Here is a 27950-nt window from a genome sequence, read left to right on the forward strand (position 1 = left end):
CGGGGAATCTGTCAATTCACCGTTTCTTCCACACCTGACGCGTGCAAAGTTGTTCCGATGGAGTCTCTGTAGGATTTCAAGAATATCGGGTGGGACTCCCATCTCAGCAAGCACACTCCACAGTTTCATTCTGGGCACCTAATCGAAGGCGGCTCGCAAGTCCACGAAGACCGTGTACAAGCTGCCCCCCTCGAGTAGCGCCGTCCTCCAATAGATGAAGGTTTAGGCGGAAAATCTGATCTACTGTGGACACCCCCTTTCTAAAACCAACCTGGTAGGGGCTAAGGGTGTTAGTTTCTTCCAGCCAGGCCTGAAGGCGATCCAAAACAATCCTGCCAAAAAGCTTCTGGGACACGTCTATTAAGCTAATGGGCCTGTAGTTGGCTGGGAGCAGAGGCGAGCCCTTCTTAAATATAGGAACCACCTCTGCCCCCAGCCAAGTACTAGGGATCTCCATGCCCAGCAGGACAGCATTAAATATTGTAACAAGATAGGGAGCCCAAATGTCAGGCTCCTGTTTAAACAGGTCACCTGGGAGACAATCCAATCCGGGGGCCTTGCCAGATGCCAGTCCCAGAATGGCTGCCCGCACCTCCTTTAGTGTAAACAAGTCGCTCCTACATTTGATGGGCGCACTTGGGAGTGTATTACAAGTATCCCCAACATCCGAAGTGTAGAGCGACTGGAAGTGCGCCTGCCACACCCCTGCTGCAATATTTGGTTCGATTGCTGAGGGTAAGTTCCCAGAACCCCCATTGACAATTCGCCAAAACCTGCGATAATCCCTGGTAGCTAGGGAACTGGAGAGTTCCTCCCACTGGCCCTCCTCCCATTCAATCTCTGCCTGGGCGACCAGTTTCTTATATGCCCGTCTAGTAGCCTGTATCTCGCCTCTGCCTTTGCCCTCCTTAATACTTAAGAGGAGTTCTCCCTTTGCTTTGCGGCATGCGGCATTGTACCATGAGGACTTACAATATGGTCCCCCCCTTTTGTAATGGGCTTTGGTAAAGAGGTCATCTGCCATAGTGCTAATAAGATCCTCATGGGCCAGATATATTACTTTGCGGGTGTACTCATTACTTATTTCGTCAGTTAAGACGCCCACTTTTTCCAAAATTGGAATTATTCCAGCATAAAGCTTTGGAAGCTTCTCTCGGCTAGCAACAAGTTTTTCCCACCTAATTCTCCTTCTATTGTTTTCAAGGAGAAGCTCGGGTTTGGTCAAAGCCACACTTTGATCACTGACTCCCATACCAGGGTGGACAAAATCTAGTTCAAGAGCATTGTGGTCACTGTCAGCTCTTTCTGTCACCCTAAAGTCAATGATATGCGACCATTCGGAAAATTGTACAAGGACATAGTCCAAGCGGGACTCCCTTCCCACTCTGTTGTAGGTGTGCCTGCTTGGTATATCAGATTTGATACGCCCATTGCAGGCTCTAACTCCGTGGTTAAGAGTCAGGGCAGTAATCTGTAAGGCTAGAGGTGTCCAAGCTCTCGGAAGAGGTGCCACTACAGGGGGAACCGCCCACCTACCATCCTCTTCCATGGAATAACCATCCAAGAGGCCTGCTAGGGGCTCAAAGTGTGAATTCAAGTCCCCACCAACCAAATATGGGGTGCCCCTCAGAATTTCACTGAGGTAAGCCGATAGTTCCTCAATGGTGGGTGATTCACGTGTAATGTTGACCGGCCTTGAATAAACATTTATCAAGGCAAGTCTGGCTGAGTTGGGCCATACCAACAAAACCACTAGTATGTCCTCAGATGCCAATGGGAGACGTACTGCCTGACAGCCCAAATGGGTCGCAACCCACGTTGTGAGTCCGCCAGAGGGACGGCCCCTTCCCGCCCACTTTGCTGGGATGGAAAATGCCAGGTAACCCCGTCTGGAGTATTCTTCCCTCGCCCAGGTCTCCTGGAACATGCATATATCCCCGGTGTCCACAAAAGCGGTCCATTCCTGTAGCTCTATCTTATTACCTAGGCCAGCCACATTCCATGAGATTAGCTTCAATAGTGGTGGTTTTGAAGACGGGACCAATTTGGGGGACATAGCGTTGTTACTTGGATTGGCCACAGATGAAACCATGGGAGACCGATCACCGCTAGGGGACCGAGTATCCCTAGGTGCCCTTGTCTCTATGTTTATACGGGGGGAGTCTACATTAGTTCGAATTTTCTCAACAGATTGACCCAAATCTAACTTTGGAGCACATGTCTGTCCAGTGAGAATCGAATCAGCCTCCACACCCTCCCTGAGATACAGACTATCCCCGGTGACATTCTGCCTGAACTGTCAATCTATCATATCCAAATAGCTGTACCTGTTGGACAGGAGGGGATAAGTATGGTTCTGTGATCTGAAGTAACAAGGATCAGCTCTCTCTCTTCTCCTCCAACCGCCTTCCCCTTTTTGGCAGATTTCCCATCCCTCTTCTTCGGTGTTTGGAGGATAATACACCTGTGGGTGGCGAGTAGGATAGTAGATGTCTCCTCTCCCACCTACCTCAGGGGGACTCCCCCATCCCTCTTCTTCCAAGGTATACGGCAGCCTAGGGTAGAAGAAGGATAGAGGTAGGGGCTGAATGTTGGTCCCCTGGTCCTCATATTGCCAGCCACAAATGTGAGAAACGGTCATGGGGTCTCTGAAGCTGACCAGGACACAATCTCCTTTGATAGTTTTTCTAGTAGTGCCCACCCATTCGACCCTTCTTGTCATAAGGACATCACTAGTTACACCCTGGGGTAAAGGTCTATATTTGGATAGCCAATCCAGCGCCTTGTTCTTAAGAGAGGCGGTGGATTCTATCAGCGTTGTTTTTAGCTCTGGCACCCCCGCTAAGATTACTGTGTACTGGCTGGCCTCTGGCGGCAGGTGCACTACTCTTGGCTTTTTTTTGTTCACCAGAGCCTCATCTGTCGGTGAAGGTGTTTTTTGGGGTAAGCTAGAGGCAGGGATGTTAGCCTTAGGCTGATTTGAAGTGGTTTTGGGAGGGGGGACCTGTGGGTGGTTGGGAAGTGCTATGTTAGTACTAGACTGCATGATCTTGTTTGGGGGGGCAATTGATTTATCCTGGGGTACTAGAGGACCTGTGCTTTTCCCCATCTTACTGTTGACCGGGGCACCGCTCTTAGTGTTAGGCTTGGTCACTGTCCCTGGTCTACCACCCTTGTCCTCTATTTTGCTGTCTGTTTTAGGATTAGCGGATAGTAGGGCTGTAAATTTCTCGATGTTCACTAGCCTGGCTTCCATTTTAATAAGCCGTGCTTCAAGGGGGCACAATAAGGTTCTCAGAAGTGATCCTATGTCGGCAAAAGTGATATCTTCGCTCGAAGTGTCATGGGGATTGATGGTGGTATTTTCTACAGACACAGCGGTCTGAGTCTCTGGTAGGATTGCCTCAGCTCCCTCAGTAGGCGTTATCCCCATTATGCTTGGTCCAAGACTATTTGTCTTCGGGTTGGGATTTTTCCTTGATGTTTTTGTCTTCCCCCCACCACTTTTCTGTGCCCTATTTTTCACTTTAGGTACTGCTCCTTCCCTTAGCCCCTGCAGAGTAACTCTGTCATTTGTATCGACCACGACTAAGTCTTGTGCGGGGATGGAAATTAGGGCTGACTGGGGTTGGACTAATGGGAGGTTTAGCAAACTCAGGTCATCAAAATCACTTACTTCCTTTAAACTAGTGTGGGAGCTAGAGATGGACAAGTCTAGATCCGTATTGTGCTCGCTAGTCCTAGTTGCCCCATTGGTAGTGCCAGTTGGCTCAGTACAATTTGGTCTGTTAGTTGGGGTTTTGGCTTGTGCAAGAGGGCCCATAGAAGACCTCCTCACCCAGTCAATTTCTTGGGAAATGCGCCTTTCAAGTATTGTAATTTCGTCAATCAATAATGAGCCCGCTTTAACAAAATAATTGTCCAAAGTACCTTTAGTGGCTCCAGTAACTGCCTGTGTGCTTTTACTCCTTGTTTCCATCGTTGACATCCTTAAACACGAAAAGAAGTAATGAATTCCAGAGAAGAGAAGGTTGAAAGGGAGGTGGCCCGGTCCGGTCTCTTCTGACCTCTAACGGCCTCAAACGGCCCGCCCTTTGCCCGGGCTTCGCTCCGGGCTTCGTCCCGCGCACGTCCCGCGTGCGCGGGTGTTGGTCTGATCTGGTCACTGGAGTCCCTGCCGTCACGCTCGCAGCCCCGTTGAGCCTCCGCAGCCCCTGTGATGTAGCCTGTGAAGCGGGACCCGTGGAGCGGGTCCGGCGAACAGTTTGTGCAGCAGTATTGTTCAGGAGCAGGTCAGTGGCAAAGGTCCTTAACTCCGCTAAATTCACCTCGTGCAGGTTAGAGTCCCACCAGTTGGAAGGAGGAGGGCTGGTTTTCTGCTGTCCGGTGCGCTGTGGGCGTGTCTTCCGGGGAGAGCGGGCCAGGTGTCAGGAATTGGCCTCGCAGGGACTCCTGGTCACTGGAGTCCCTGCCGTCACGCTCGCAGCCCCGTTGAGCCTCCGCAGCTCCTGTGATGTTGCCTGTGAAGCGGGACCCGCGGAGCGGGTCCGGCAAACAGTTTGTGCAGCAGTATTGATCAGGAGCAGGTCAGTGGCAAAGGTCCTTAACTCCGCTAAATTCACCTCGTGCAGGTTAGAGTTTTATTTACACTTTTTCTACTAATAAAGTTTCCTCAGACAGACTTTATCTCTTCTACAAACGAAACTGGTGTTATTATTGGTAAATCATTAGTGTAACAAAATTGCAGAATGAAAGCATATACGATGTAGGGAAATACACCTTTTTCTTTAGCAGCTTCGGTAACTAAAGTAGAGTACTTCCCAAAAGTAACTCGAATATCACAACACTTCAAGAAAACAGATCATCCAACAAACTGGAAATAAGAAATCATACCCTAGCAAAACTAAGACTAGAGAAATACCAAAAAATGGTTGCTTTGTCAAACCGCATGCCCTGGAAAAATATATCTTTCTATAAAACTTAGCTGTGAAGGTTTTTGAGTCAAGGTTTGTACATATATATCTCCAAGGAATATTCTCATCTCTTACAATTCTGTTTTATCCTTAGTTGGGTAACAACAGGAGAAGATCAACATAATACTTTACTGGCAATCATTTTGGAAGAAAGGCATTTTCATGATTCTATACCCGCATTATAGTGTTTGCAGGAGCCCCTTAGCTGAGGGAAGAAAATTCATGTTCATGAAGATTTTTTTCTTTGTTTTCTAGTGCCTCAATCTTCATTTCCAGAGGTCGAGCACAGATACCCTACATTGCAGATATACCCCCAAATGCTTTCCAAAAGACATATACAGAAGCTAGTTGAGTTTTTTCGGATACTTTCCGCCCTTGTGAAAAGGTGTTAAAAGCCCTTCATTCTAAATCTTAGTGCAGTCACAGACTTTTCAATGTGTCCAATTTTTGTGCAGAGCCTTCAATGAGGCTAACAGGACTCTCCTGCCTTTTGTCAGGCCATCTCAATCCTTAGCGCGTCCACACAACTCATGCTAGACCCAGCATCCTTGGTGTGGTTTCCCCTAACTTTTTGCATTAGGAGCTCTTGTTTTTGCTGATTTCATTTTTGCTGGCCTTAGGATTTTGCACACTTACCACTGCTGACCAGTGCTAAAGTGCTTGTGCTCTTTCCCTAAAATAAGGTAACATTGGCTTATTCACAATTACCATATTTAATTTGTTTGTAAGTAACTAGTACAGTGCACTACATGTGCCCAGGGCCTATAAATTAAATGCTACTAGTGGGCCGGCAGGACTGATTGCAGCACACACCTTAGTAGCCCTGTATAATGTCTCAGGCCTGCCTTTGCATAGCCTATGAGTGCAGTTTTCAACTGCTAATTCGACCTGGCACATGAAACTCATGCCAGGCCCAAACCCTTCCTTTTTAATAGAAGCAAGTCACCACTAGGGTAGGCCCTGAAAAGCCCAGAGGACAGGGTGCAATCTGTTTAAAAAGCGGGACATGTATTTTTAAGTTTTACATGTCCTGGTAGTGAAAAACTCATAAGCTCACTTTTCACTACTGCAAGGCCTGTCTCTCCCATAGGATAACATTAGAGTTGCCTTATTACATTTTATAAGAGTCATTTCCAGACGGGAAAAGATGACCCCTTCAAGTTTGGTGTCTCTGGAATCACAATTTAAAATCCTAACTTACGGTGATGTCATTTTAAATTGCAATTCTGAAAGTGCCACTTTTAGAAAGTTGGCATGTTCTTGCTTTAGCCATTTGGGGCCTGCTGCTGTTCTCTGACTACATGTCTGGGGTGGGTGACAGTTGGGCTTCGATATCCACATACGATGTGAGCTTAGGTGTGACTTGATGGGCCATCCTCACAGGATGTGAGAGGAGCTGGACCCAGCCACATTTACACCTCAATTGGATGTGTCCTGTCCCCACACAAAGAGCTGCAAACCCCCTGTAGCGAGCTAGGGTGGGAAGGGCAGTACATATGTGAACGTCAAAGGCATCTTTTTGAAGTTTCCCAACTTCAAATGTACCATTGGGTATAAGACTTTGACATTAAATGCCACCACGTCAGTACACTTTTATACCTGCGGATACCCTGCCAGGAAGGAGGACTGCTGTGATGCTGAAAGGACTGCCACTGTGCTGGATTGGTACTCTGCCGGACTCCTGCTTTGTAGACCTGCTGCCCTCTTGCCTGGGTGAAAAGGGCTAGGCCTACACCACTTGAAACCAGAACCCAGAGTGACTCAAGGGGTAGTTGGCTGGCTTCCTGATCTGAGGTCTCAGGGACATAAAAGACTTTCAACTAACCTGCTTCTGTATCTGCACTCTGACATTTGTGAGTCTGCCCTGCCAAGTGGTGCCATCCCAGTCCTTGACCCCTGGAAGTGGGCCTAAGGCGCTTGCTTCAGCAGAACTGACGCATCACCACTGTTGTGAGTCTCAGAACAGGCGCTTCATGCCTGTTGCATGGATCAAAACTGGTGCATTGCCACTGCTGCATGGATCGTACCGACACATCGCCTTTAGAACCACCACTGCGCAATGCTCTCCCCAACCCAGGGTCCTCACATCTCCTTTAACAGCAGCCTCAACGACACCGGTGAACCACTGCATCACAGCCCCCTGCTCATTGGAGCCAACGCATCACCGCTATGGATAGGATCAGGACCAGCGCATCGCCACCGGTGCATCGACTGGAGAATTGCCTCATCTGCACCACGCATCTTCACCATTGATGCAGCCAAGGTACTTTTATTCAGCAGGCCTGAGGGGGGGTCCCTGTGTCCGGTCTGTGCTCCAGCACAGTAAGCCTGAACTTTTGACTATGTCCCGGTCCAGCACGACCAGATGTCCCAAGGAAGCGCTTATTGCTTCTAAGCAATATTTTACCTTTTTTTTTAACTCACATCTCAAGTTCAACTGATTGGATTTTTGTTGTTTTAATCTTGTTCTTTTGATTAAAATAATCTCTATTTGTATAAACTGGTTTGAGATCTTTTTGTGTAGTGTTTGCACTGTTTGAAAAGTTGAACAAATACTTTACACATTGCCTTCAAGTTAAGCCTGACTGCTCTGCACCAAGCTACCAGAGGATGAGCACAGGTTAATTGGGGATTAGTAGTGCATAACCCTGAGCAGGATATTGGTTACTGCTTGACTAGGGTACAGGCCCCGGTCAACTAAAACCCAATTTCTAACCCCTCTCCTTTCAGGTCCAATTAATCTCAATGATTGACCTTTCAACAATATCTACAGTATCCTTTTCAGGCAATTGAAGCACGGTCATTAGCCCCTTTGACTATTGTTAACAAATTATTTAAAATACCAAACTGAGCACCTTCAACAACGTTTTGGGTTGACACAATTGCCTTTCCTTATACTGAGTATCACGTTCAGTCGCCCCTGCCTATGATGAGCTAGCACCTGTCCAACTTCCACTGTGATGAACTCATGTTTCAGCACCGTTTCGTGCCACATCCCTCAGGGGCTGCTAAATAATGCGGTCAGGTCAGAACCAAGATAGACCTGCCGCTTCTGTCATGAGAAACTCCAGCAGATCAATCAGAGGTTTTGCATGCTGACACACATGGTGTGTATCACTTACAACGCAACTTTTACGTCGTAATGCTGTTACAACGCAGCTATTACAACGCAGGATCCATTACATCGGATGCCATTACAACGCATGGCATTACATAGCAGATGGTATTACAACGCATACCATTACATCGTAAGTATTGGTAAGTATATAATTTTATTTTATTTTATTTAATATTATTTAATTGATTTAATTATTATTAATTATAAATAAAAATAAATAAAAATATTTATTTATGTTTTTAAATATTATAAATTAAATATATTAATTTAAGTAATTTTTTAAATAAGTATGAGTATAGGAGTATATGTTTTGGGGTACTGAGGTATATGTTTTGGGGTGTTTGGGTATTTTTAGGTTTTAGGGCAGGGTTTGCGTTTTGGGGTACAGGGGTGGTTTTAGGTTTTAGGGCAGGGTTTTGGGTTTTGGGGTACAGGGGTGTTTAGGTTTTAGGGCAGGGTTTTGGGTTTTGGGGTACAGGGGTGTTTTTAGGTTTTAGGGCAGGGTTTGGGTTTTGGGGTACAGGGGTGTTTTTAGGTTTTTGGGCAGGGTTTGGGTTTTGGGGTACAGGGGTGTTTTTAGGTTTTAGGGCAGGGTTTGGGGTTTTGGGGTACAGGGGTGTTTTTAGGTTTTAGGGCAAGGTTTGGGTTTTGGGGTACAGGGGTGTTTTTAGGTTTTAGGGCAGGGTTTTGGGTTTTGGGGTACAGGGGTGTTTTTAGGTTTTAGGGCAGGGTTTGGGTTTTGGGGTACAGGGGTTTGTGTTTTGGGTTAATTAAATTATATTTACCATTTTTAAATTAATTAAAATATATTTAATAAATTAAATAAATTTTATTTCATTAATTACATTTTTAAATTAAATTAATTAAATTAAATAAATTATTTCAATTAATTTAATTTAATATCAATTATAAAAATATGTACATTAAGTTAATTTTATTATTTTAATTAAATTAAATTATTCCCATTTTTTTATTGAAATTACATTTATTAAATAGATATTATTTTATTACATTAAATTAATGGCTATTTTAAAATGTATTTTATTTAAATTAATTAAATTAACTTAATAACATTTTTAAAAAAAGGTATACTTACCTATACTTATGATGTAATGCCATGCGTTGTAATACCATCTGCTATGTAATGCCATGCGTTGTAATGGCATCCGTTGTAATGGATCCTGCGTTGTAAAAATTCTGTTGTAACGGAATGCGACGTAAAAATCTGCGTTGTACTGTCACCAATCGGACACACATTCATGCTCCTATCCTTCTACCTGTGCATGCACATCTACAATTTCCAAACCACAAATTAATAATTTCGACTTATGCTGATGAGACACTATAATTCATACAGGATCTGAATCCCAATTTGACTCCAGTGCTGCAGGAAGAAGTACAATTCGGCATGCTTTCAGGGTTACGCATCAACTGGGACAAATCCATTATATTCCCGCTTACCCCCGCAACAACTCAGGTGCTATCACCATACCCACTGCAATGGGTCACAGATTTAGTGTGCTACCTAGGGGTGCAGATACACACAGACCAACAATAGTGATGACGGTTAATTATGGTGGAGTTGTCCAAAATTGACAGAATGTCAATGTCATACGTTCTTGTATAGCGCATTTATCACCGTGAGGTCTCCTGGCGCTCTCAGCAACCCTTTCAACAACACTACCAGAACTGTTTGCGCTGAACCACATCCCACCTACCACATTACAAAAAATCCCAGTCTCCCTAGTGCACTATTCTAGTCGCCGTTGCTTGAGTCATGGCTGCTTTGTGTGTTGTCTGGCGCCTCCAGGCTTACACAGGCAGATCCTCCTCTCTTTTTACTTTCTATCTCCATTTAGAAGAAATTGAGAACAACGTAGGGCATCCTTATGAAGTTCTTTGAGATTGTTTCATCTAATGTTGCTAGCTCTTCCTTCTGCCAAGGGCACAGATACGTTTGGGGTGTTCTGGATCACAGAATATCTAAATCTTCCTCTACTTAAGCTTCACTTTAAAAACTCTACTGCTTTACCAGAATGGCATCAAAAAGTTTTTTATGGGCGACTAGACTATGATTAGAAAAAGTATGTATTCTCAAATATTAGATCATCTTCCCTTTTTCACTATTGCCGAGACTCTATGCTCTGTCTATACTGAAGTAGTGGTGCTGCCTGTTCTATGTGCTTCTGCTGTATCCACGCCCAGAAGATGGCTACTACCATCACACAGAAGTGCCATCAATCCCACCTGCAGTAGGTTCAACGCCGAAGTGGCAGCTTATTGGAGTCATTCTCCTACACCCTTCAGGTCTTTTGCTCTCTATACATTAATCATCTGGCAAACAGAAATTTGTGTGCATACAATCTTCCGTTTATGGTAGGATACACTAATCGTTAGAAATAATGAAGTAGATATAACCATGTGAACAAATTTTTATACCGACAATGAAGAAAGCATTCACAACTAGTCACATAGCCAACATCTTTTCTGGCAGTCACTTGCCTACTCACACGCTCAGACAATACACATTGTAATATGCTTCTCAAAAATTCAGACGATAAAACCAATACTATGCCTATTAATTTCTAAGAATTTACGACTGAACATGACCAGGCCCTACACCCACATCAAACCTAAAAAGGTCACTGGTGGTCTTTGCTACAATTAGTACTATGCCCACTAGTGTCTCTTATCTGCATGAGATTTCTTTAAGTATGCAGTCTTTTAACTAACTCAAATAGTTAATATAGCGTGTGCACTGAGAGAATATCACACTCATTGGGCCTACAATTTCCAAACCACAAATTAATAATTTCGACTTATGCTGATGAGACACTATTATTCATACGGGATCTGAATCCCAATTTGACTCCAGTGCTGCAGGAAGAAGTACAATTTGGCATGCTTTCAGGGTTACGCATCAACTGGGACAAATCCATTATATTCCCGCTTACCCCCGCAACAACTCAGGTGCTATCACCATACCCACTGCAATGGGTCACAGATTTAGTGTGCTACCTAGGGGTGCAGATACACACAGACCAACAATAGTGATGACGGATAATTATGGTGGAGTTGTCCAAAATTGACAGAATGTCAATGTCAATGTCATACGTTCTTATATAGCGCACATATCACCGTGAGGTCTCCTGGCGCTCGCAGCAAATAAAGAATGGTAGATCGGACCAGCAGTACACATTTATGAGCCCCTAAGGAAATAACCAGGTTTTTAGCTTCTTACGGAAACATTTGTGATCCGAAGTGGAGGAGATGTGTACAGGAAGTTTGTTCCATAGCATGGGGGCCAGGTAAGAAAAGGCGCGGCGTCCATTGCGTAAGGTCTGAATGCGGGGCTGAACAAGATATAGCTTAGAACATGACCTTAAAGTTCTAACAGGTACATACCATGTCAGTTTATTTTTCAGGTAATGGGGACCAGCCCCGTACATGGACTTCTGAACAAGACTTAAAATTTTAAAATGACATCTTTGTTAAATAGGAAGCCAGTGGAGAGTCCGGAGATTCGGGGCAGATGGAGCTCTCCGAGGGAGGTCAAGGACCAGCCTCGCTGCCGTGTTCTGAAGGATCTGGAACTTGGTCAGCAGGTCCACATTCAGGGCAACAAGCAAGGCATTACCATAGTCTAAACGGCTAATAACAAGCCCTTGCACCAATGGTTTCCTTGCTTCAATGGGTAGCCATTTAAAGATTTTACGAAGAGAGCGTAGGATCCCATAACAAACCCCTAGCACCTGATTAACATGGGATTTCAAAGACAAAGAGTTGTCAATGGTGATCCCCAGGTTACGTACCGCTGGTTTCAGGAGCAGACAAGTGCCTAGTTCAGAGAGCCACCAGTCAGACGACCGGAAGTCCGCGGCCTTTCCAAACAAGATGATTTCTGATTTACTACTGTTGAGTTGTAGCTTATTGGCACTCATCCATTTGTTAATTTGGACCATGCATTTCTTAAAGCGAACTTGGGCGCTGCCAAGTTCAGAGTCAAAGGTAACCAACAGTTGGGTATCATCAGCGTAAGACACGGTCTGAAAACCGTGCGCTCTGATGATCCCCACCAGAGGGTTAAGGTAAAGGTTGAACAACATGGGACTAAGTATCGATCCCTGTGGGACCCCTACAGTTACCGGGTAACTACAAGACGTCAATGCATCAGCAACGACAGTAGTGGATCTGTCAGCCAGATAGCTTTCAAACCAGGCAAGGGCTTTACATCTGACACCCACCTCCCACAGCCGATGTTTCAAAATGCTGCGGGAGATGGTGTCAAAGGCGGCCGACAGATCCAAAAGAACCAAGATCGCTGAGTCCTTCTTCTCTAAGGTGAGCCTAATGTTGTCAATGACCTCAATAACCGCCGTCTCCGTGCTGTGAGAAGCTCGGAAGCCGGATTGAGAAGAGTCAAGAAGACCATGCTTTCCTAGATGGACAGTAAGCCGTTTATTAATGAGGTGGTCTAACACCTTGCGAAAAAAAGGCAAGAGGGAAATTGGGCGATAATTGGATGACAGATTGGGGTCCGCTGAAGGTTTTTTCAGAATGGGTTTAATGTAAGCATGTTTCCATTTCACAGGAACCCTGGCTTGATCTACAGACATGTTCAGAATTGGGGTCAAAGCGTTGGTGATTAAAGGCATAAGCATGGTACAGGCGAGGGTGAAGAAAGGGTCGGCAAGAGAGCTGGATTTGATCTTAGTCAAACCCTCCAGTACTTCCGTGGTGGTAATAGGATCGAATTCCATGAGCACCGGGACATTACTCGTTACAAAGGTCGGGCCAACCCAGGTTGATCGATACTAGAGTCGTGGAAGACAAGGTCATCAGGAGGAAAGGAGGAGTAGATAGTTTTAATTTTATTATCAAACAAGAATGCGATAGAGTCTCCCCACTTTTGAGAGGGGAGAAAGGAAGACTGTTCCACATAGGGGGCAGAAAATTCTTTTAGTATTTTATAGAGTTCCTTGCTTGATTCGGCGGCATTATTTATTCTATGGGTGAGATAAGTTTTTTTTTAGCTAATTTGATATTTTTTATATAGTTGCAATGAAAATTCTTGTATAACTTCCGATTTTCCTCAGTTTTATTGATTCTCCACTTACGTTCGGGTGCTCTACTTAATTTCTTATCAATTTTCAATGCGTCCGTGAACCAAGGGGAGGCTTTATTTTAGACTCTAACCTTGGACAGTGGGACAGCTTTGTTCAGTGCAGCCACAATGGTAGAGTCCAACATGTCGGTAGCTTGTTCCACATTAACCGAAGACGAGATCAGTGGGGGCTTAAAGTACCGGTTAAACACTTCAGGGGAAAGTTTACGCCATGGCCGAATTAAAATGTCACTCTTAGGATCTCGTTTCCTATTGAGGTTCATGGACATGCCAAACTTCACTAAATAATGATCGGTCCATAGTAAAGGTACTGGAGGTTCGGTGGTTTCATTGGTTGAGTTTGTAAATATTAGATCTAGTGTATGACCTGCTAGATGAGTAGGACCCTCTATCCTCTGAGTTAGCCCAAGTGTGTCCATTGCTTGGGTTAGATGGCAAGTATCAGGATCAGACAACAAATCTACATGAAAGTTGAGTCCCCAAGTAATAGAAAATTGTCCACTGCAAGTACATGAGATGCAATCATATCTAGCAGCTGGTTAACAAAGGGGGTTTTCGAACCGGGGGGGGGGGGGTCTATAAACCAGAGCTCCTCCCCATGTTTCGGCATCAGGGGTTTCCAGTCTAAATACCAGGATTTCTAGTGTGGCGGTGGTCCAGGACTCTAAAACATTGATCACACAGGGAGCTTTGGCAGCATTGACCGGTGAATCAAGCTGCCATTATGACTGTTGAGGAGCATTGCTGTCATGAAAATGGTGGTGTTGCCCAGGAAACCTAACGCTGCCCCTCGACAGAGGTGGCCTGGAAGACCCGGAATTAGAAAATTACTATTGGGCGGCCCAGAGTGCATTTGACCGTTACTGGATCCACTGCCACCCAAACCTCCCACACCTTAGGCTATCAGATAAAGACGTTGGTGCACTGCTGACCTTACTGTAAGTGTTGTTCCATAAACCAACCCGACGTAATGTGTTTGCTCTCTAAATACCATGGTTTGTGCATGGAGGAAACTCCTGGAACAGGCAAGCAGGGTCACAGTGATACTCCCCTCTGACACCACTCCCATGGTGCATGTGGCTCCCACTTGGGCAGGAACAGGGTATGATCTGCGATTTGGGCACACTGAACATACAATCAATGGGGGATTGTGTCAGTGATGGTGTCATGCTCATTTGGGCGGTTGTCAGTGAGAGACTTAACAAGCCTACTGCATTAATGCAATTTCAATATCACAGAGCACGCTGTGAACTCTGGGACTTATTGGACGGTGACATTCTAGCACCCCCAGAGAAGCCTGCTCTAACATCTATGTTGCAGACCACGACATTGTCTCGCTTAGTGTCCCTATTATATGCGTGTGCACAGGACGCCCAGAGATCGGTGATCTAGCAGGCCAGGCTGGAGTGGCAGAGGGATATTGATCTCTCTGTAAGCGACCAGCAATGGAAATATTGCTGCGAAATGACAAAAAAGATCTCACGGAATAGTAGACACAGACTAATACATTTTAAATACATAAAAAGAGTATACTACACTCTGGAGTGCCTCTGTCACTACGGTTTATTTGATAGCATGCAATCCAGCTATGCGGGGTAGACGAGGCATGACTTGCACATCTGGCCTGGTACTGTCCGGGAATACAAACATTTTGGCGCAAAGTATTCACTGAGCATGGGATTATTACCGGGAAGGCACTGACACTTGGTCTGCTGCGGGCCCTATTGGGCTTGGTCGGAAAGGTGGGAAAGGCGGTGCGGCGACTGGTGGCACTAGGTATGTTACTGGCCAAGAGCCGGATAGCAACAAGATAGGCCAGTGGCCCCCTTCCCACACTTGAAGACTGGCACAGAGATACGTCTTACTGCAACACACAGACACATACTGTGAATTAGTGCCATTATGTAGCAGCCCTAAAGACATTTGGGGTCCCTACCAAGCATTACTTGTATCTGCAAGTGTTCCCAATAATGGCAATCTCTCAGAAGAGATGTTGTACTTGGCGTAATAATACCCTCTCTAGTTAGTATGCTTTGGGAATTGTAAGAACATTTTCAGGCGCATGGGGGAATTAATGTACTGCTTTTGGGGTTGTGATATGTTTGCTTGAAGGGATGGGTTATAGCCAGCAACAGTGGATTGTATGAATCAACATGTCTTTGATTCCGTAGGATAATGCAGCCCGTGAATAACATGGCTTACACTGCTCCAGTTTACCAATGTATGCTGTTATATGACAAGTTTAGATGATTTTTCAGCATCTTGCCGATGACATAAATGCCTGTTCGAGTCTAACGGAAATGTAAAGGGAAATAAAGTTTTTTTTAATACTTATTTCCAAAATGCTGTAAATGTATTCGACCTGCAATGTCAACAGCTGCCTTTCCCCAATGGCATTTTGGGACATTGCTTGCAGCACAACGGTCACTTTAAAGTTTCTGTGATTTGTCTGATCACACATTTAAAAACTCTTATACTACGCTTTCAACTGCAATATCCACACCACTCCATCAATAAGTCCTCTTAACTCCCTTCTTTGTTCTCACAATACCCATGTGACCGTTGTGACTCAATGTCATGACTCTGCCTCTCAGTTTTTTCGAAGGAACTATTTTGTCACCTCTCAAAAGGAACATTTCAACACACAAATCCTTGTTCCTTACTTCCCCAAAAATATTTCCCTTCCTCCTTCAGCTGTTTGGCCATTACTTCACAATATATTACCAACACCCACTGAAGCGGTCAAAGTCAATGCCTGGAATGAGTATTGCGTTGCTCATGTTAGAAGTGATGTTAGAGGAGCTGTGGTTGGGGAGGAGTAGTTGGGGTGTCTCTTGGGTGATGATACATTAGTGAGAGCATGAGAATGGTGACCTTTAGAGCAAATTTAGCAGAACCTGCTCATTAAGGGTAGTTAGGCAAAGGTAAGATAAAGGGAGGTTACGTTTTGAGATTTGGTGGCCAGGACCAGACTTGTGTCACCGCCTGGTTGGTACACTGGCTATTCTTCCTTATTTATAGCTCCTCAAATGTACAGAACTTAAATGCCACACAGGAAGTAGCCCCATCAAACTTTTCAAAACAAGGAAACCAAACACATTACGGGGGTACTGTGAGGGAACTGATGGTGAGTGGAGCAGGACAGAGTTGGTAAAGCAAAGATTACAAAACCTGCTTTGATGCTTGGAAGGAAGTGGGTTGAGCATAGAACGCTGAAGAGGATGGGGTGGACCTCAAAGATCCCACTAGAATTATGCCCCATTCCGAGTTTACAGGACTCTGAGAGGAGTGAAAGTGTACGATATTCAATACAAAAGATGAAAGAATCTGGACTGTGAATACATTTGCAAAGTGTGATTCACATGTTGGAGAGAGTTGCGAAAACTTGGAAATGGGAAAACTGTATGCACTTCCGGTCGCAGTTCTGTATCTTGTAGATATTGTCCCTATAATCAGTATTCTATCACCAGGATGAAGCCTAAATAATTTGATGACTAGGTTTGTATGTAGTTCACAGATTGTCAGTCAGCTGTTTTACTCCTCAATTCGGACTTTCATGTTTAAAGTACTATTTAGGAGATGCAAATATTACAATATTTCGTTATTTAAAGGAGACCGGTTATTGGTATTTGTATGCATTCTGGGAAAAAATGTAGTAATGAGACCAGTAGAATGCATCCTATGAAAGGGGGGGAGAAGTGTGTGCGACACGCACTGCTGTCCACTGTTCTTGTGCATAACCTGCTCGAATAAAGAAGTCAGTCTCTTTGAAAAATAACTCAAATAGTTATTATAAGCTGACTGAACAAAGCTTACTAAGTCACCCAAGCTCAGTGAACATTGGCAGTCTGCTGGATGCTCTTCAACCCTACAGAACTTGCTTAAGTTTAAACACCATATTTGTATACATTTTCATGGATAATTAAAATCTAAATGTTCTAAACCAAAAAGGTGATAAACTTATACAATAATTACTGAACAATTAAATGCACATGTTGCTGGTTATGCATCATAGGTGAACAAAAAAAAACCTTATAAGAATAAATTGTTATACAAACCTGTCCTTGAAAATTTGTAAATGCAAAAATGAGTATACGTTTCGATGCATGGGCTAAAGATTTTATAGAGGTTTCTTATGCTTAACGCTTTTTTGCTAAAAAGAGATCAATTGAAGCTTCTAAAAACGGGCCAAAGAATCCACCGAGACATAGATATAAATTAAAAATTGTTTTATCTCCTGTGAAATTTGACAGGATCCAAGATTGATTGGAATGGGGTTCTGGTGATGGAACAAGTGAGAAAAAGGATCATTCACCCAGTCCTTTAACCCCTTCGCTGCTAGGCCTTTTCCCTCATGTGCAAAGCCTTTTTTTGGTGATTTGGGGTAGTGCGCGCTTAGGCCCCTGTAACTTTTTGACCACATAAGGTATCCACGCCAAATTTGCGTCCTTTTCTTCCAACATCCTGTGGATTCTAAAGGTGCCCAGGGTTTGTGGATTCCCTTGGAGGGGTCCCAGAAATTAAGCGAAATACAGTAAAAAAATTGTTTTTTCAGAAAAATGGGAATAACAGGTTGCAAATGAAAGCCTCTGGGTTTTTCCCTGCAAATGTTATCAAAAAAGGGTTTGTGGGGCTGAAAGCAGCATTTCCCAGCTTTTAGGGAATGACAGTCTTTGTCAGAGAACCAACATTTTTCACACAGTTCTGGCATTTTTCTGGGACATAGCCTATTTTTGCTTTTTTTAGTGCTTTCAACCTCCTTCCAGTTAATGGTAGAAATGAGTTTGAAAGCAATAATGGATCTTGGATATCTATACATTTTCAGAAAGTAGACAAAACTCTGAATTCAGAAAGGGGACATTTGTCTAAATCCATGAAGGTTTCTTTATAGAAACTAACAGTTAAATATTGGAAAAATTGAAAATTCGTTGAAAAAAACAGCCTTTTGTCTCAACGTTTTCACCTGTAACTTCTTGTAATTTTGACAGCTCTGTGAAAGCAATATACTGTTACATCCGTTAGACCTCCCTGGTTGTGGGGATATACAGGACTTGTAGTTTTGGCAAGAACCCGACGAACCCCGAGCCATAAAATGAGCAGCAACTTGCAATAGTATTTTGTTATGTACCGGGTATAGAGCAATTATTCTGGGCAAATGTATACATGGAAAAATCGGTATGAAAGACACCTATGTATTTTTGGATTGGGTACAAATTATAGAGTTTAGAAACAGTATATATTTCCACATTTTCAAAATTGGGAATACTCATAATAGCATGAGAATTATTGGTCATTTTTCAAAATGATTTTTTTTTTACACAATGTCTTTCATTTTGAAGGGAGAAATGCGTGAAACTTCAATAGGTAATAACAGTTGATTTACAAATCTGAATTACCCTAAGTCTCCCCATAAAAACGGTACCTCACTTGTGTGGGTCGGCCTTGTGCCTGCGACAGGAAACGGTGCAAAATGCAACGTGGTCATACCTCAATTTCGCAGTTAAAAATGTACCCTTTTTTTGGCAAAGTGCCTAGCTGTAGTTTTTGCACCCTAGCTCTGCCGGCACCTAGGGAAACCTAGCAAACCTATACATTTTTGAAAAGTAGACACCATGGGGAATCCATGATGGGGTGACTTGACTGCCCCTCACCAGGTTCTGTTACCCAGAATTCCTTGAAAACCTAAAAAAGTGTACAAAAAAAAACATTTTCCTAACATTTCTGTGGTGGAAAGTTCTGGAATCTGCGTGGATCAACAAATTTCCACCTACCCCACGTTCCCCAAAGTCTTCTGAGAAAAATGGTATCTCACTTGCGTGGGTCTGCCTAGTGCCTGCGTCCGTAAACGGCGCAAAACGCAACGTGGTCGCACCTCAATTTCGCAGTGAAAAATGGGCCTTTTTTGGCAAAGTGCCTACCTGTCGTTTTTGAACCCTAGCTCTGCGGGCACCTAGGGAAACCTAGCAAACCCATACATTTTTTAAAAGTAGACACCCAGGAGAATTCAGGATGGGGTGACTCGACTGCCTCCCACCAGGTTCTGTTACCCAACGTTTGCCTTATGACTTACAGTAGGAGACGATATAGTCACGATGTGTTGATACACACAAGGGACTTTTTAAACCTAGTTAATCCTCATAAATGATTTTAGTAAAATTGATTGCCTCATGTTAAATTTTGCACGGGTAAATAATAGCGCCTTTTCATATCACACACACTCCAGTTATGATCCTAAAATATGTCGAGCCTGAGACCTAGCTTATCATTACAGGCAGTAGCCGAGGCGTCCATTGATCAGTAAATTTCCCACCGGTTGCCGTTGAAGAAACTCTCAAGGTATGTGGTCAATGTAAACAATAATAGCACTTCCACAGTACCACCTACCAGACAGATACTAAGGTCCACTGTATATCAATTCTAAGGAGAAGAAACCCTCCCGCATCCAGCGTGCCTAGTCGGCTGACAGACACCTGAAGAAACTCAAAGGGAGAAATATTAACAAGGTGAGCACAGTACAAGGTGCACCATATAGTAACCAGATTCCTCACTGACCCTTGGAAAGCCCTGACCCCCTGTTATTCTTATCCATAGGCTGTCCAACCCTTGTCCCAGTCCTGATGAAGACCCGCCCCTGATGCACGTAGTCAGCGCATCACCAATAGGGTCGAAACGTTGACGCTCCATGTTATAGATCTAACTGTACAAAGTCGGATAGGAACAAAAGAAATCATTTTGCCTAATGACTATTGTGTTCACAGTTGATAACCTTGAATAATTGCAACCTTCATGTATTTATGTTTATGTTTTGTAACCTATATTAGTCCTTCACAAATCAGGTTGTATTGCGCTGTATATGTCTACTTGTATTATGGACAGCACAACTAATGCTTGATATAAGTCAAAAATATTGAGAAAGCTGAATACTAAAGATTTACTTTTTCAGCCATTTGGGTCAGTGCTGATTGATTGATTTGTGCTACTACGTCTGTACCCCATCAGGGACACACTTGAGATTACAGGTTGAAATGCCGTGGTGAACGGTATTTCCTCCCTACAGAACCATTATTGTTTGTTTAGTTACTTCTGTGGAGCCTGCTGTCACCCTCCTGTTTTGGATGATGTGTTACCGTTTTGCTGTATTTGGATAATGCCCCCCGTAAAAGGAAGCTGTACCGATTTTGCAGTAGCAATCATGGATTTTAAATCCTATCTACAACCTTGGATGAGCAGTGTACTGGCAGCGTGTGATTCCCAGCCAAGTTGTGTGGATGTGCTTGCTGTGTCCTGGTAGGACATTTAGCACACAAGAGGAGTGTTGTGGTACTGTGTGCCACCTGTGCTGGACTGTGCTTTACTTTGGAGTTACTGTGGTTGAGAACTCACATCACGAAACTTCATATGTGAGCTGTTTAATCTTGTGCACAATTTTATTCTCACTGGCTGACCCTCATCATTTGGACTGCACTGCTAAGTATGCTGTAAGTGACTAGAAGAGCTGTGGGGCATCTTTTTTTAAGCACAAATTTGCTTAAGTTTAGGGGATTGGCAGTTTAACTGATGTTTCTACAATAAAAAAAAAGAAATACTACCGTGCGAGTCTCTTCCTGCAATCCTATCTGCTGTGCCTCGAGCCCTGCTGTGATTCCTTCGTGGGATTCTCTCGTAATGGATTTCTTGCCTGCTTGTGAACGCCGCATGCACTGACTTGCCGTGATCCTTACTCCATAACGTGCGCTGCATGCCGCCATCTTCTGGTGGGCGGCCGCATCATCCTTACTCCTTGATGAATCCTTTTTGCTGCTGCCAACCACGCTGTTTTACTTTCCTTGCCGCAATAAAGAATGAACAAAGCTTAGGTATCCCACAGCGCTGATGTCAGTGGCAGCGCTACTACTTAACGTGATTTGATGTGCAAGAATGCTGGACTACAGGTGGAGAAAGCCATCTCTGGTAATTGAACTGGACAACGCAAGGTCTTTGGTTCAAGAGTGGCAGACTGTTGGTTTAGATGATAAACCGACCCATGAAATAGGACTGCTCCTGTTAAAGATGATAGCACACTGAGGTCAGAGGTGGACTCATTCTGGTGCTATGTGCCATCTGTCATCTCGAGTGAGATCTCGCTCACTGGTGGTAAAATGACATATTGTTGATTTTGCATGTTCAATACTATGCATATTTCTAAATGGTGTTGGATGTGTGCTATGCTCAATTTTGGTTCTATGGTTGCTGTATATCTAGATGAGGTGGTGTGTGGGGTGTGGGGCAGTGACCGCTCCAAAACTGTTGTTTCGGAGTGTGCTTTGGGTTCAAGGATATCCATAGTATGTTGCGAGAGTGTGATGACTGTGCCCATTTGTGCTAGGTTTTCTGTATTCCAGGTTTGGTCAGTATGTCTCGGGTTCAAGGATACCCTGGATTGCCATGGGTTTAAGGATACCCATAGTATGTTGCGAGAGTGTCATGGATTTGCCTTGGATTTAAGTATAACCATAGAGTGTCTTGAGTGTGTTTCGGGTTTAGAGTTAATCTGGATTTACTTTGAGATTAAAGATACCCTGGATTTGCTTTGGGTTAAATTATACCCTAGATTTACTTTGTATTCATAGACACCCATATTCGCTTTAAAGTGTTTTGGTATTATAATTACCCTGTCTTGGTATGGGTGGTGTCTTATTTCTCTTCTTTGAGGTAGACCTGTCCTGCGGTTGAGGGTTGTAGATCCCTGTTCTGCTGCAGTCTTGTGCCTTAGTTTGTGGTGTAATGGGTACTCCGTGTGGTGTGGTAGTATTGCACCCGCAGTTTGTAGTGTGAGTTATGGTGGATAGCATCCACTGTTTTTAAGAATGTATCTCTTTATCCTGCATTCTTTGCTGTCTATGATCATTATCAGGGGGAAGGATGTGTTATAATATTTTGTTGTTAATGCATCCTCCTTTGCTAAGTGTTATCACCTTCGTACATTTTGTTGTACATGATCATTATCAGGGGGAAGGATGCATTATAATATTTTGTTGTTAATGCATCCTCCTTTGTGACAGGTGTATCTTATCACCTTCAGTCTTTTTGAATGTTTTCGATTATAAGGGGGGAGATGTGTTGTAATGTACTAATTACCCAATGCACTCTCCCTACAGTAGTTCTCTGCCTTGCTGCTCAGCCTATGATGAGGTCATATAGAATGTTCAGTGGGTTTGTATTGAAGGGAGAATCAGTTGGTGTGGAAGGGTTGTGCAGCGAGGAGGCTGCTCCTGGTGGGGCACTTTTATGGACCAGAACATCTTCCTGCAACCAAGAACCTGTGATGTAACTAGAAGAATAAAACTACTAACTTTACCTACAAGACATGCCTGCACATCATTCGTCGTTTTAACACAGTGCTTTATCAAATTACTTTTGAGGATTGTAAATACCCCCACACGTTCACACAGACACACGGAACTTCAGCAAAGGAAAAACCTTCACCCAGCAAACACATCGGCATACTTACTCAGACAAGGAGGACTGTTCAATTTCCCCAACTTACACCCAGAAACCATTTGTCGGGTAAATCCATAAAGGCAGATTTCAGTCTACTCCAAAGAGCGTAAGAGTACCGAAGGGTCAAAGAAGTGGCAAACCTCACACTATAAAGAGTGACACAGCATAACAATTCAAGTTGTGCCAACTGGTCTTTAGCAACACCGTAGTTCTATAGTACGTTGTGGCTAAGATAGTGCAACTTAAGACAGCAGGTTTAACCCAGGCATGACCGATATATATCACAGAAATTATACAAAAGAGTATGTTCACCCATACTGATGGGAGGTCTGACTCATGCAAAGAAAATCAGATGCAGGCCGAAACCTAGCTATTTTACTATCTAACTTACAGTATAATTCCATCTACTGCATTAATTCACCACAAATCGGGAGGTAGAGATAAACAGAACACAAATATGTATTTATAGTTACCAAAGTATCTACTTCAGGGCTTTTGTAAACTGTGCATTTGGATTTTTGCAGTTTTATATATCGAGAACTCGACTCAAAGGTATTGGAGCGCTTACATGAGCACCACTTACCTTACACAAGGACACGTTAATTTTTTGTAGGCACCGGGAGATTAAGTTATTTGCCCAGAATCACACCATGCTGAGCGACCTCCAAGACTCAAACCCGCTTCCCCAGTTCCAAAGTCAGAAGCTCTGATTGTTACAACACATCCTCTCCCATTCGAAATTTTCCAAATGTTCTTGGTATTAGCGATTTGGGAATGTACATAAACTAACATACCTGTGATGTCGACGTATCTCTTTACATTGAACTGCCATCCCAAATATAACTGCTCCTGCAGGTATTACTTGGCCAAACCCGTCCATAGCAGCATCTTGACCTTTGACCTATGGAACAACACATTGTGTGCTATATCTGGATTGATCACGTCAAAAACAACTGAGCAATCTCACAGCCTCACCCTGAGCATTGCCACCGCAAACATTACATTTTCAATAAACTGGAATTAACTGTTTCAATTCATGACATCACATAACCCACTTATAGGGGTACATAATATTTTATCTTGTCTCAACAAAATGCACTCATACTGGTCAATATGTGTATAACATCTTATGCAAAGAGTGTCCTGTGCACACGTAACTCTCAAATTAGTTCTCAGGTGAGAACCCAAAGTTTTTAGTAAGCGTTCAATAAATGATTTCAGAGTCCATCTGTGTGGAGTGATAGTTATTTAATCGTTCAGGATGGATCAGTACATACAAGAGCAAGTAGCCGACACGTGTTTCGTCACACCGTGTACGGGTAGTGACTCATCAGGGCTAGGAAGGACAAAATTGCATGCATTAGGATCGCTGAACTCAAACGGTGACTTAGTGTGTGAAAAGGAGCACCTAGAACCTAGTGGAGACCCTATATTGGTGGAAAGGCATATATAAGGGTGACTCCTGATTCATAAAGGCAAAGACCCGAAGTGTGCTGTGACAGAGTTGTGTATTGGTGAAAAAATATAAGAAATCCAAAATTTTTAAAAGTAACAGAAAATCAAGCATAATGCCTATTTTGATGTACCTGAGAGAGGATCAACATACACTTGTACAACGTTACTAAACAAGGCGCAAGTGTGGTATCAAATCAAAGTTCGGATGTGCAATTCAGTTTCAAATTGAAACTACATTCGGGTAACATCATATTGTACTGAGCATGAGATATCAGCAGATCATAAAGGGGTAATGTTTTAGAACAAACCAATAAAAGGATAAAACGAAGTGGATACAACATCTAGGTATCAAGTAAACCAAGAGGGGGGGGGGGGGGGCTGGGGGGGAGGGCTCAATGTTGTTTGAATTGTAAAACCGAAAATGACCAAATGCCTCAAGCACCATCGAAAGTTTGACGTTAGTAAGATTAAACCAGTGTGGGAAGGTACCTAAGAAAAAACAAGGAGCAATGCGGCCTGAATTTGCGGTTGTTTCTGCGGTCATTGAATAATCAGAGTTTATCATTTGAGGGTCAAAGGAAATGGCCCGGTGCATAGAAACATCTAAGAGAAGACAAAATAAAATAATGGAGCCTAGATGCATTGATGTTTTGCTCAAGGCGGTATTGTGTTGTATCTAAAAGACAAAGGTATAATGGAATGTAGTCCTGGTAGACATATACTTCCTAAAAGGGCGTGAGTTTAGTTTCACCTGAATATAGCGTCCATGCAAATGTTCGGTTCACAATAGAATAACAGTCTAGAATTTGACAAAGATTGGAATCAGACTCTATCCAGTGACATATAAACTACAATGTGAATATATACATGTGGTGAACATTTAGGATTAACAAGAAGAGCGAGAGCAGAGAAATTGTATTTGAAAGGGACAGCGTGTCGTACCGTACATATCGATCCATCTACAGTACTTGGAGGAGCCAACCACCGCCAGCTGTGTAAGAGCTGAGATGATGAAGAAACAAATTGCATTAAAAGCAACACTGGAGGATTCGGAAAACAAAACCTGTGGTGCCATCCAGAAGCTCTCCCTGTGCTCGGAACACCTATTGAGGAAAGTTGCGGAGTTGGAAGACAGGAATAGGAGGGGAAATCTCAGAATTTTTGGTATGCCAGAAAAAGCGGAGGGATACCCTAGGATCATGTATAACCTTCCTAGAACAGTGGTTTACACAGGCCACAAATCTAACTTTCGCTCAGCCACTGGAGTTCGACAGGGCTCATAGAGTTCCGGGGCGAGTCACCAAGGATCGGAAGGGCCCGAGAGCGATAGTGTGCAAGCCGCTGAGATATCAACACACAGAGCAGATACTTACCTTCGTCCGTAAGCATAACCATGTTCTGTGGAAAAGGCACAAAATCTTCATTTCACAGGATTATAGCAAAGAAACTATGGAAATCAGGAAATCTTTCCTTGCACTGAGACCACAAATGAAATCTCTTGGATACATGTATGGTTTTATTGGGCCGACCAAGTTCAAAGTAACCCTACAAGGTGTAACTCAGGTGTTCTCTGACCCGCAAAAACTACGACACCTGCTATTTAACCAGGGAGACAGCAACATGGAGGTCTCCCCTTCGACCCAGATGAGCGCTTCTGCAACCGGCCTGAGATGAGCCTTGATTATCCTATAATAACGGTCCCATGTTCTCTGTCTCCTCATAGTCTGACTAATTGAGCTTGAGTGTCTTCGCTCAAAGTCCATGACTATTGTTACTAACTGTGGGTCTGCCCAACCTTATGGCCTTAACCTGTTGGGTATACTGATCTGAAATGGTTGTCTGGTTGTATGACCCTATTTGGTCATTTATGGTTCACCACTTTATTACCTGTTACGTGATCAACTTTGTCAGTATAGTCTGCCTGGAACCTGTTACAGTGCCTACTGTTGAGATTATTATGCTAGTATTTTTACGCTTAGGTATTTGCGTAACGTGTTTTATCTGTGTTATAGTCGGTAGTTATTAATGAAGTAAGTCCTTCATAGTACTAAAGCCACCATAGTGGCCTTGCTGGCTTCAATGTTACAATACTATTGTTATATCTAATTACCCAGGTGTTTGTTAGACCTTTAATCTGAAGTTTGTTTTGCAGCTCTTATGATTACTAGGTCTGAGTAAGCTGCTTGGAGGCGGCCTCGCGGTCGTTCCCGAGTCGCCATGTTCTTTTTCTACTATTGGGGTGGGAGGGGAGGGTTGTGAGAAGGGGAGGTGGGTGGAGGGAGGATGGAAGGGGTGTGGGGGGAATTGTTTTTGCATTTTGCATTTTGTGTATTGTCTTGCTTTTGTTTCTCTAATTTACGTCCTATCATGTAACCCAATGTGCTTCTTGCAACCAATGCGGCTCTTACTTACACTAATATTATTCCCTGCGTAGTGCTGCATCAACTGTGTATAGGCCCGCGTGCACTCTCTAATACTAATACAGCTCAATGCAATAAGTCAGAATGTTACACACACGACAGATGATGGCTCACACTATAGATACTCCCATAGGGACGACAACCATAAATAACCTTAAATTGCTCTCACTGAATGTGAAGGGTCTGAACCAACCAGTTAAACGACAAAAAATACTCTATTATCTCCGTAGACAACATGGAGATATAGTCCTACTACAAGAAACAAGACTAGAGGCAAAACACTTTCATACCCTACGTAATAAATTCTTTACTGAAGTGGTGGGCTCCGGTGCTGTGTCTAAGAAAAACGGGGTAGTAATATTGCTAGCCAAGAAGGCCAATGTGGAAGTGGTTTCCTCCTCTGTAGACAATAAAGGCAGATGGATCTCGGTGAAATTACTCAAAGATGACACCGAATTCTACATCACAACGGTATACGCCCCTAACACACATGAACCTCCCTTCTGGTCAGAAATCGCATAACAGATAGACACTATTCCGGACTCATCGCTTCACATACTAGCAGGTGATTTCAACCTCCCGTTTGACCCGGCCTTGGATAGAGACTCTAAGTGCACCTTCCGACCAGGCAAAGCCCATAAGGAATTCACTAAGCTTTGTAGCAGATTTCATTTGGTAGACACATGGCGTATACAACACCCCGATGGTAGAGACTATTCTTTCTACTCCCCACCTCACGACTCGTTTTCGAGAATTGATTACATATTCATAACTAGGAATGCTTCGGCCAGAATAGAGGACACGAACATTGCACCAAGACTAGTTTCTGACCACTCTTGCATTTCACTTACTCTATCGAATATTAAGCCAACAACTCGCCAGTCAATGTGGCGCCTCAACGACGCCATTCTAAGTGATGAGAAGCATAGAGAAACTATAGAGTGCGCCCTCAAAGACTTCTTAACAATTAATAAAAAAGATGACACCTCTGACTTAATTCGGTGGGAAGCTCTGAAGACCACCATGAGGGGACTACTCATAAAGATATCATCTGCAATAAACAAAAACCATAATGCCGCCCTCTTAACTCTGGAAAAAGACATCTCCATACTCCAGCGCGAATACCTGCAAAGTAGAACTGCAAAATCGCTATCTGAACTGACCAACCGGAAATACACCTATAATAAATTAGTGATTGAAAGGGCAGGAATCTGGCTAGACAGGAGGAAACGCTTTAAAATCTGTGACTCGTGGGTTGGGAATTCCCGATTTTCTCAAGTACTTTCAAGCTACACAGTTACGTTATCTTGTGGAATGGAGTAGATGGGAGTCCGATAAGCACTGGCTCTTTCAGGACCAGGCGGTGGCAGGGAGACCCC

General features: G+C 43.6%; 1 protein-coding gene across 1 annotated transcript in view; it reads right to left on the reverse strand.

The window, feature by feature from the left end:
- PRMT9 (protein arginine methyltransferase 9) overlaps nt 1-27950 on the reverse strand; it is a 353591-nt gene that overhangs the window by 120998 nt on the left and 204643 nt on the right. The window contains exon 6 of the mRNA XM_086962269.1: nt 23491-23597. Coding sequence (XP_086818395.1) covers nt 23491-23597 — 107 coding nt within the window. The remainder of the gene's footprint in view (nt 1-23490; nt 23598-27950) is intronic.

This window comes from Lissotriton vulgaris, chromosome 3_1, assembly GCF_964263255.1.
Source record: "Lissotriton vulgaris chromosome 3_1, aLisVul1.2, whole genome shotgun sequence".
Classification (NCBI taxonomy): Eukaryota; Metazoa; Chordata; class Amphibia; order Caudata; family Salamandridae; genus Lissotriton; species Lissotriton vulgaris.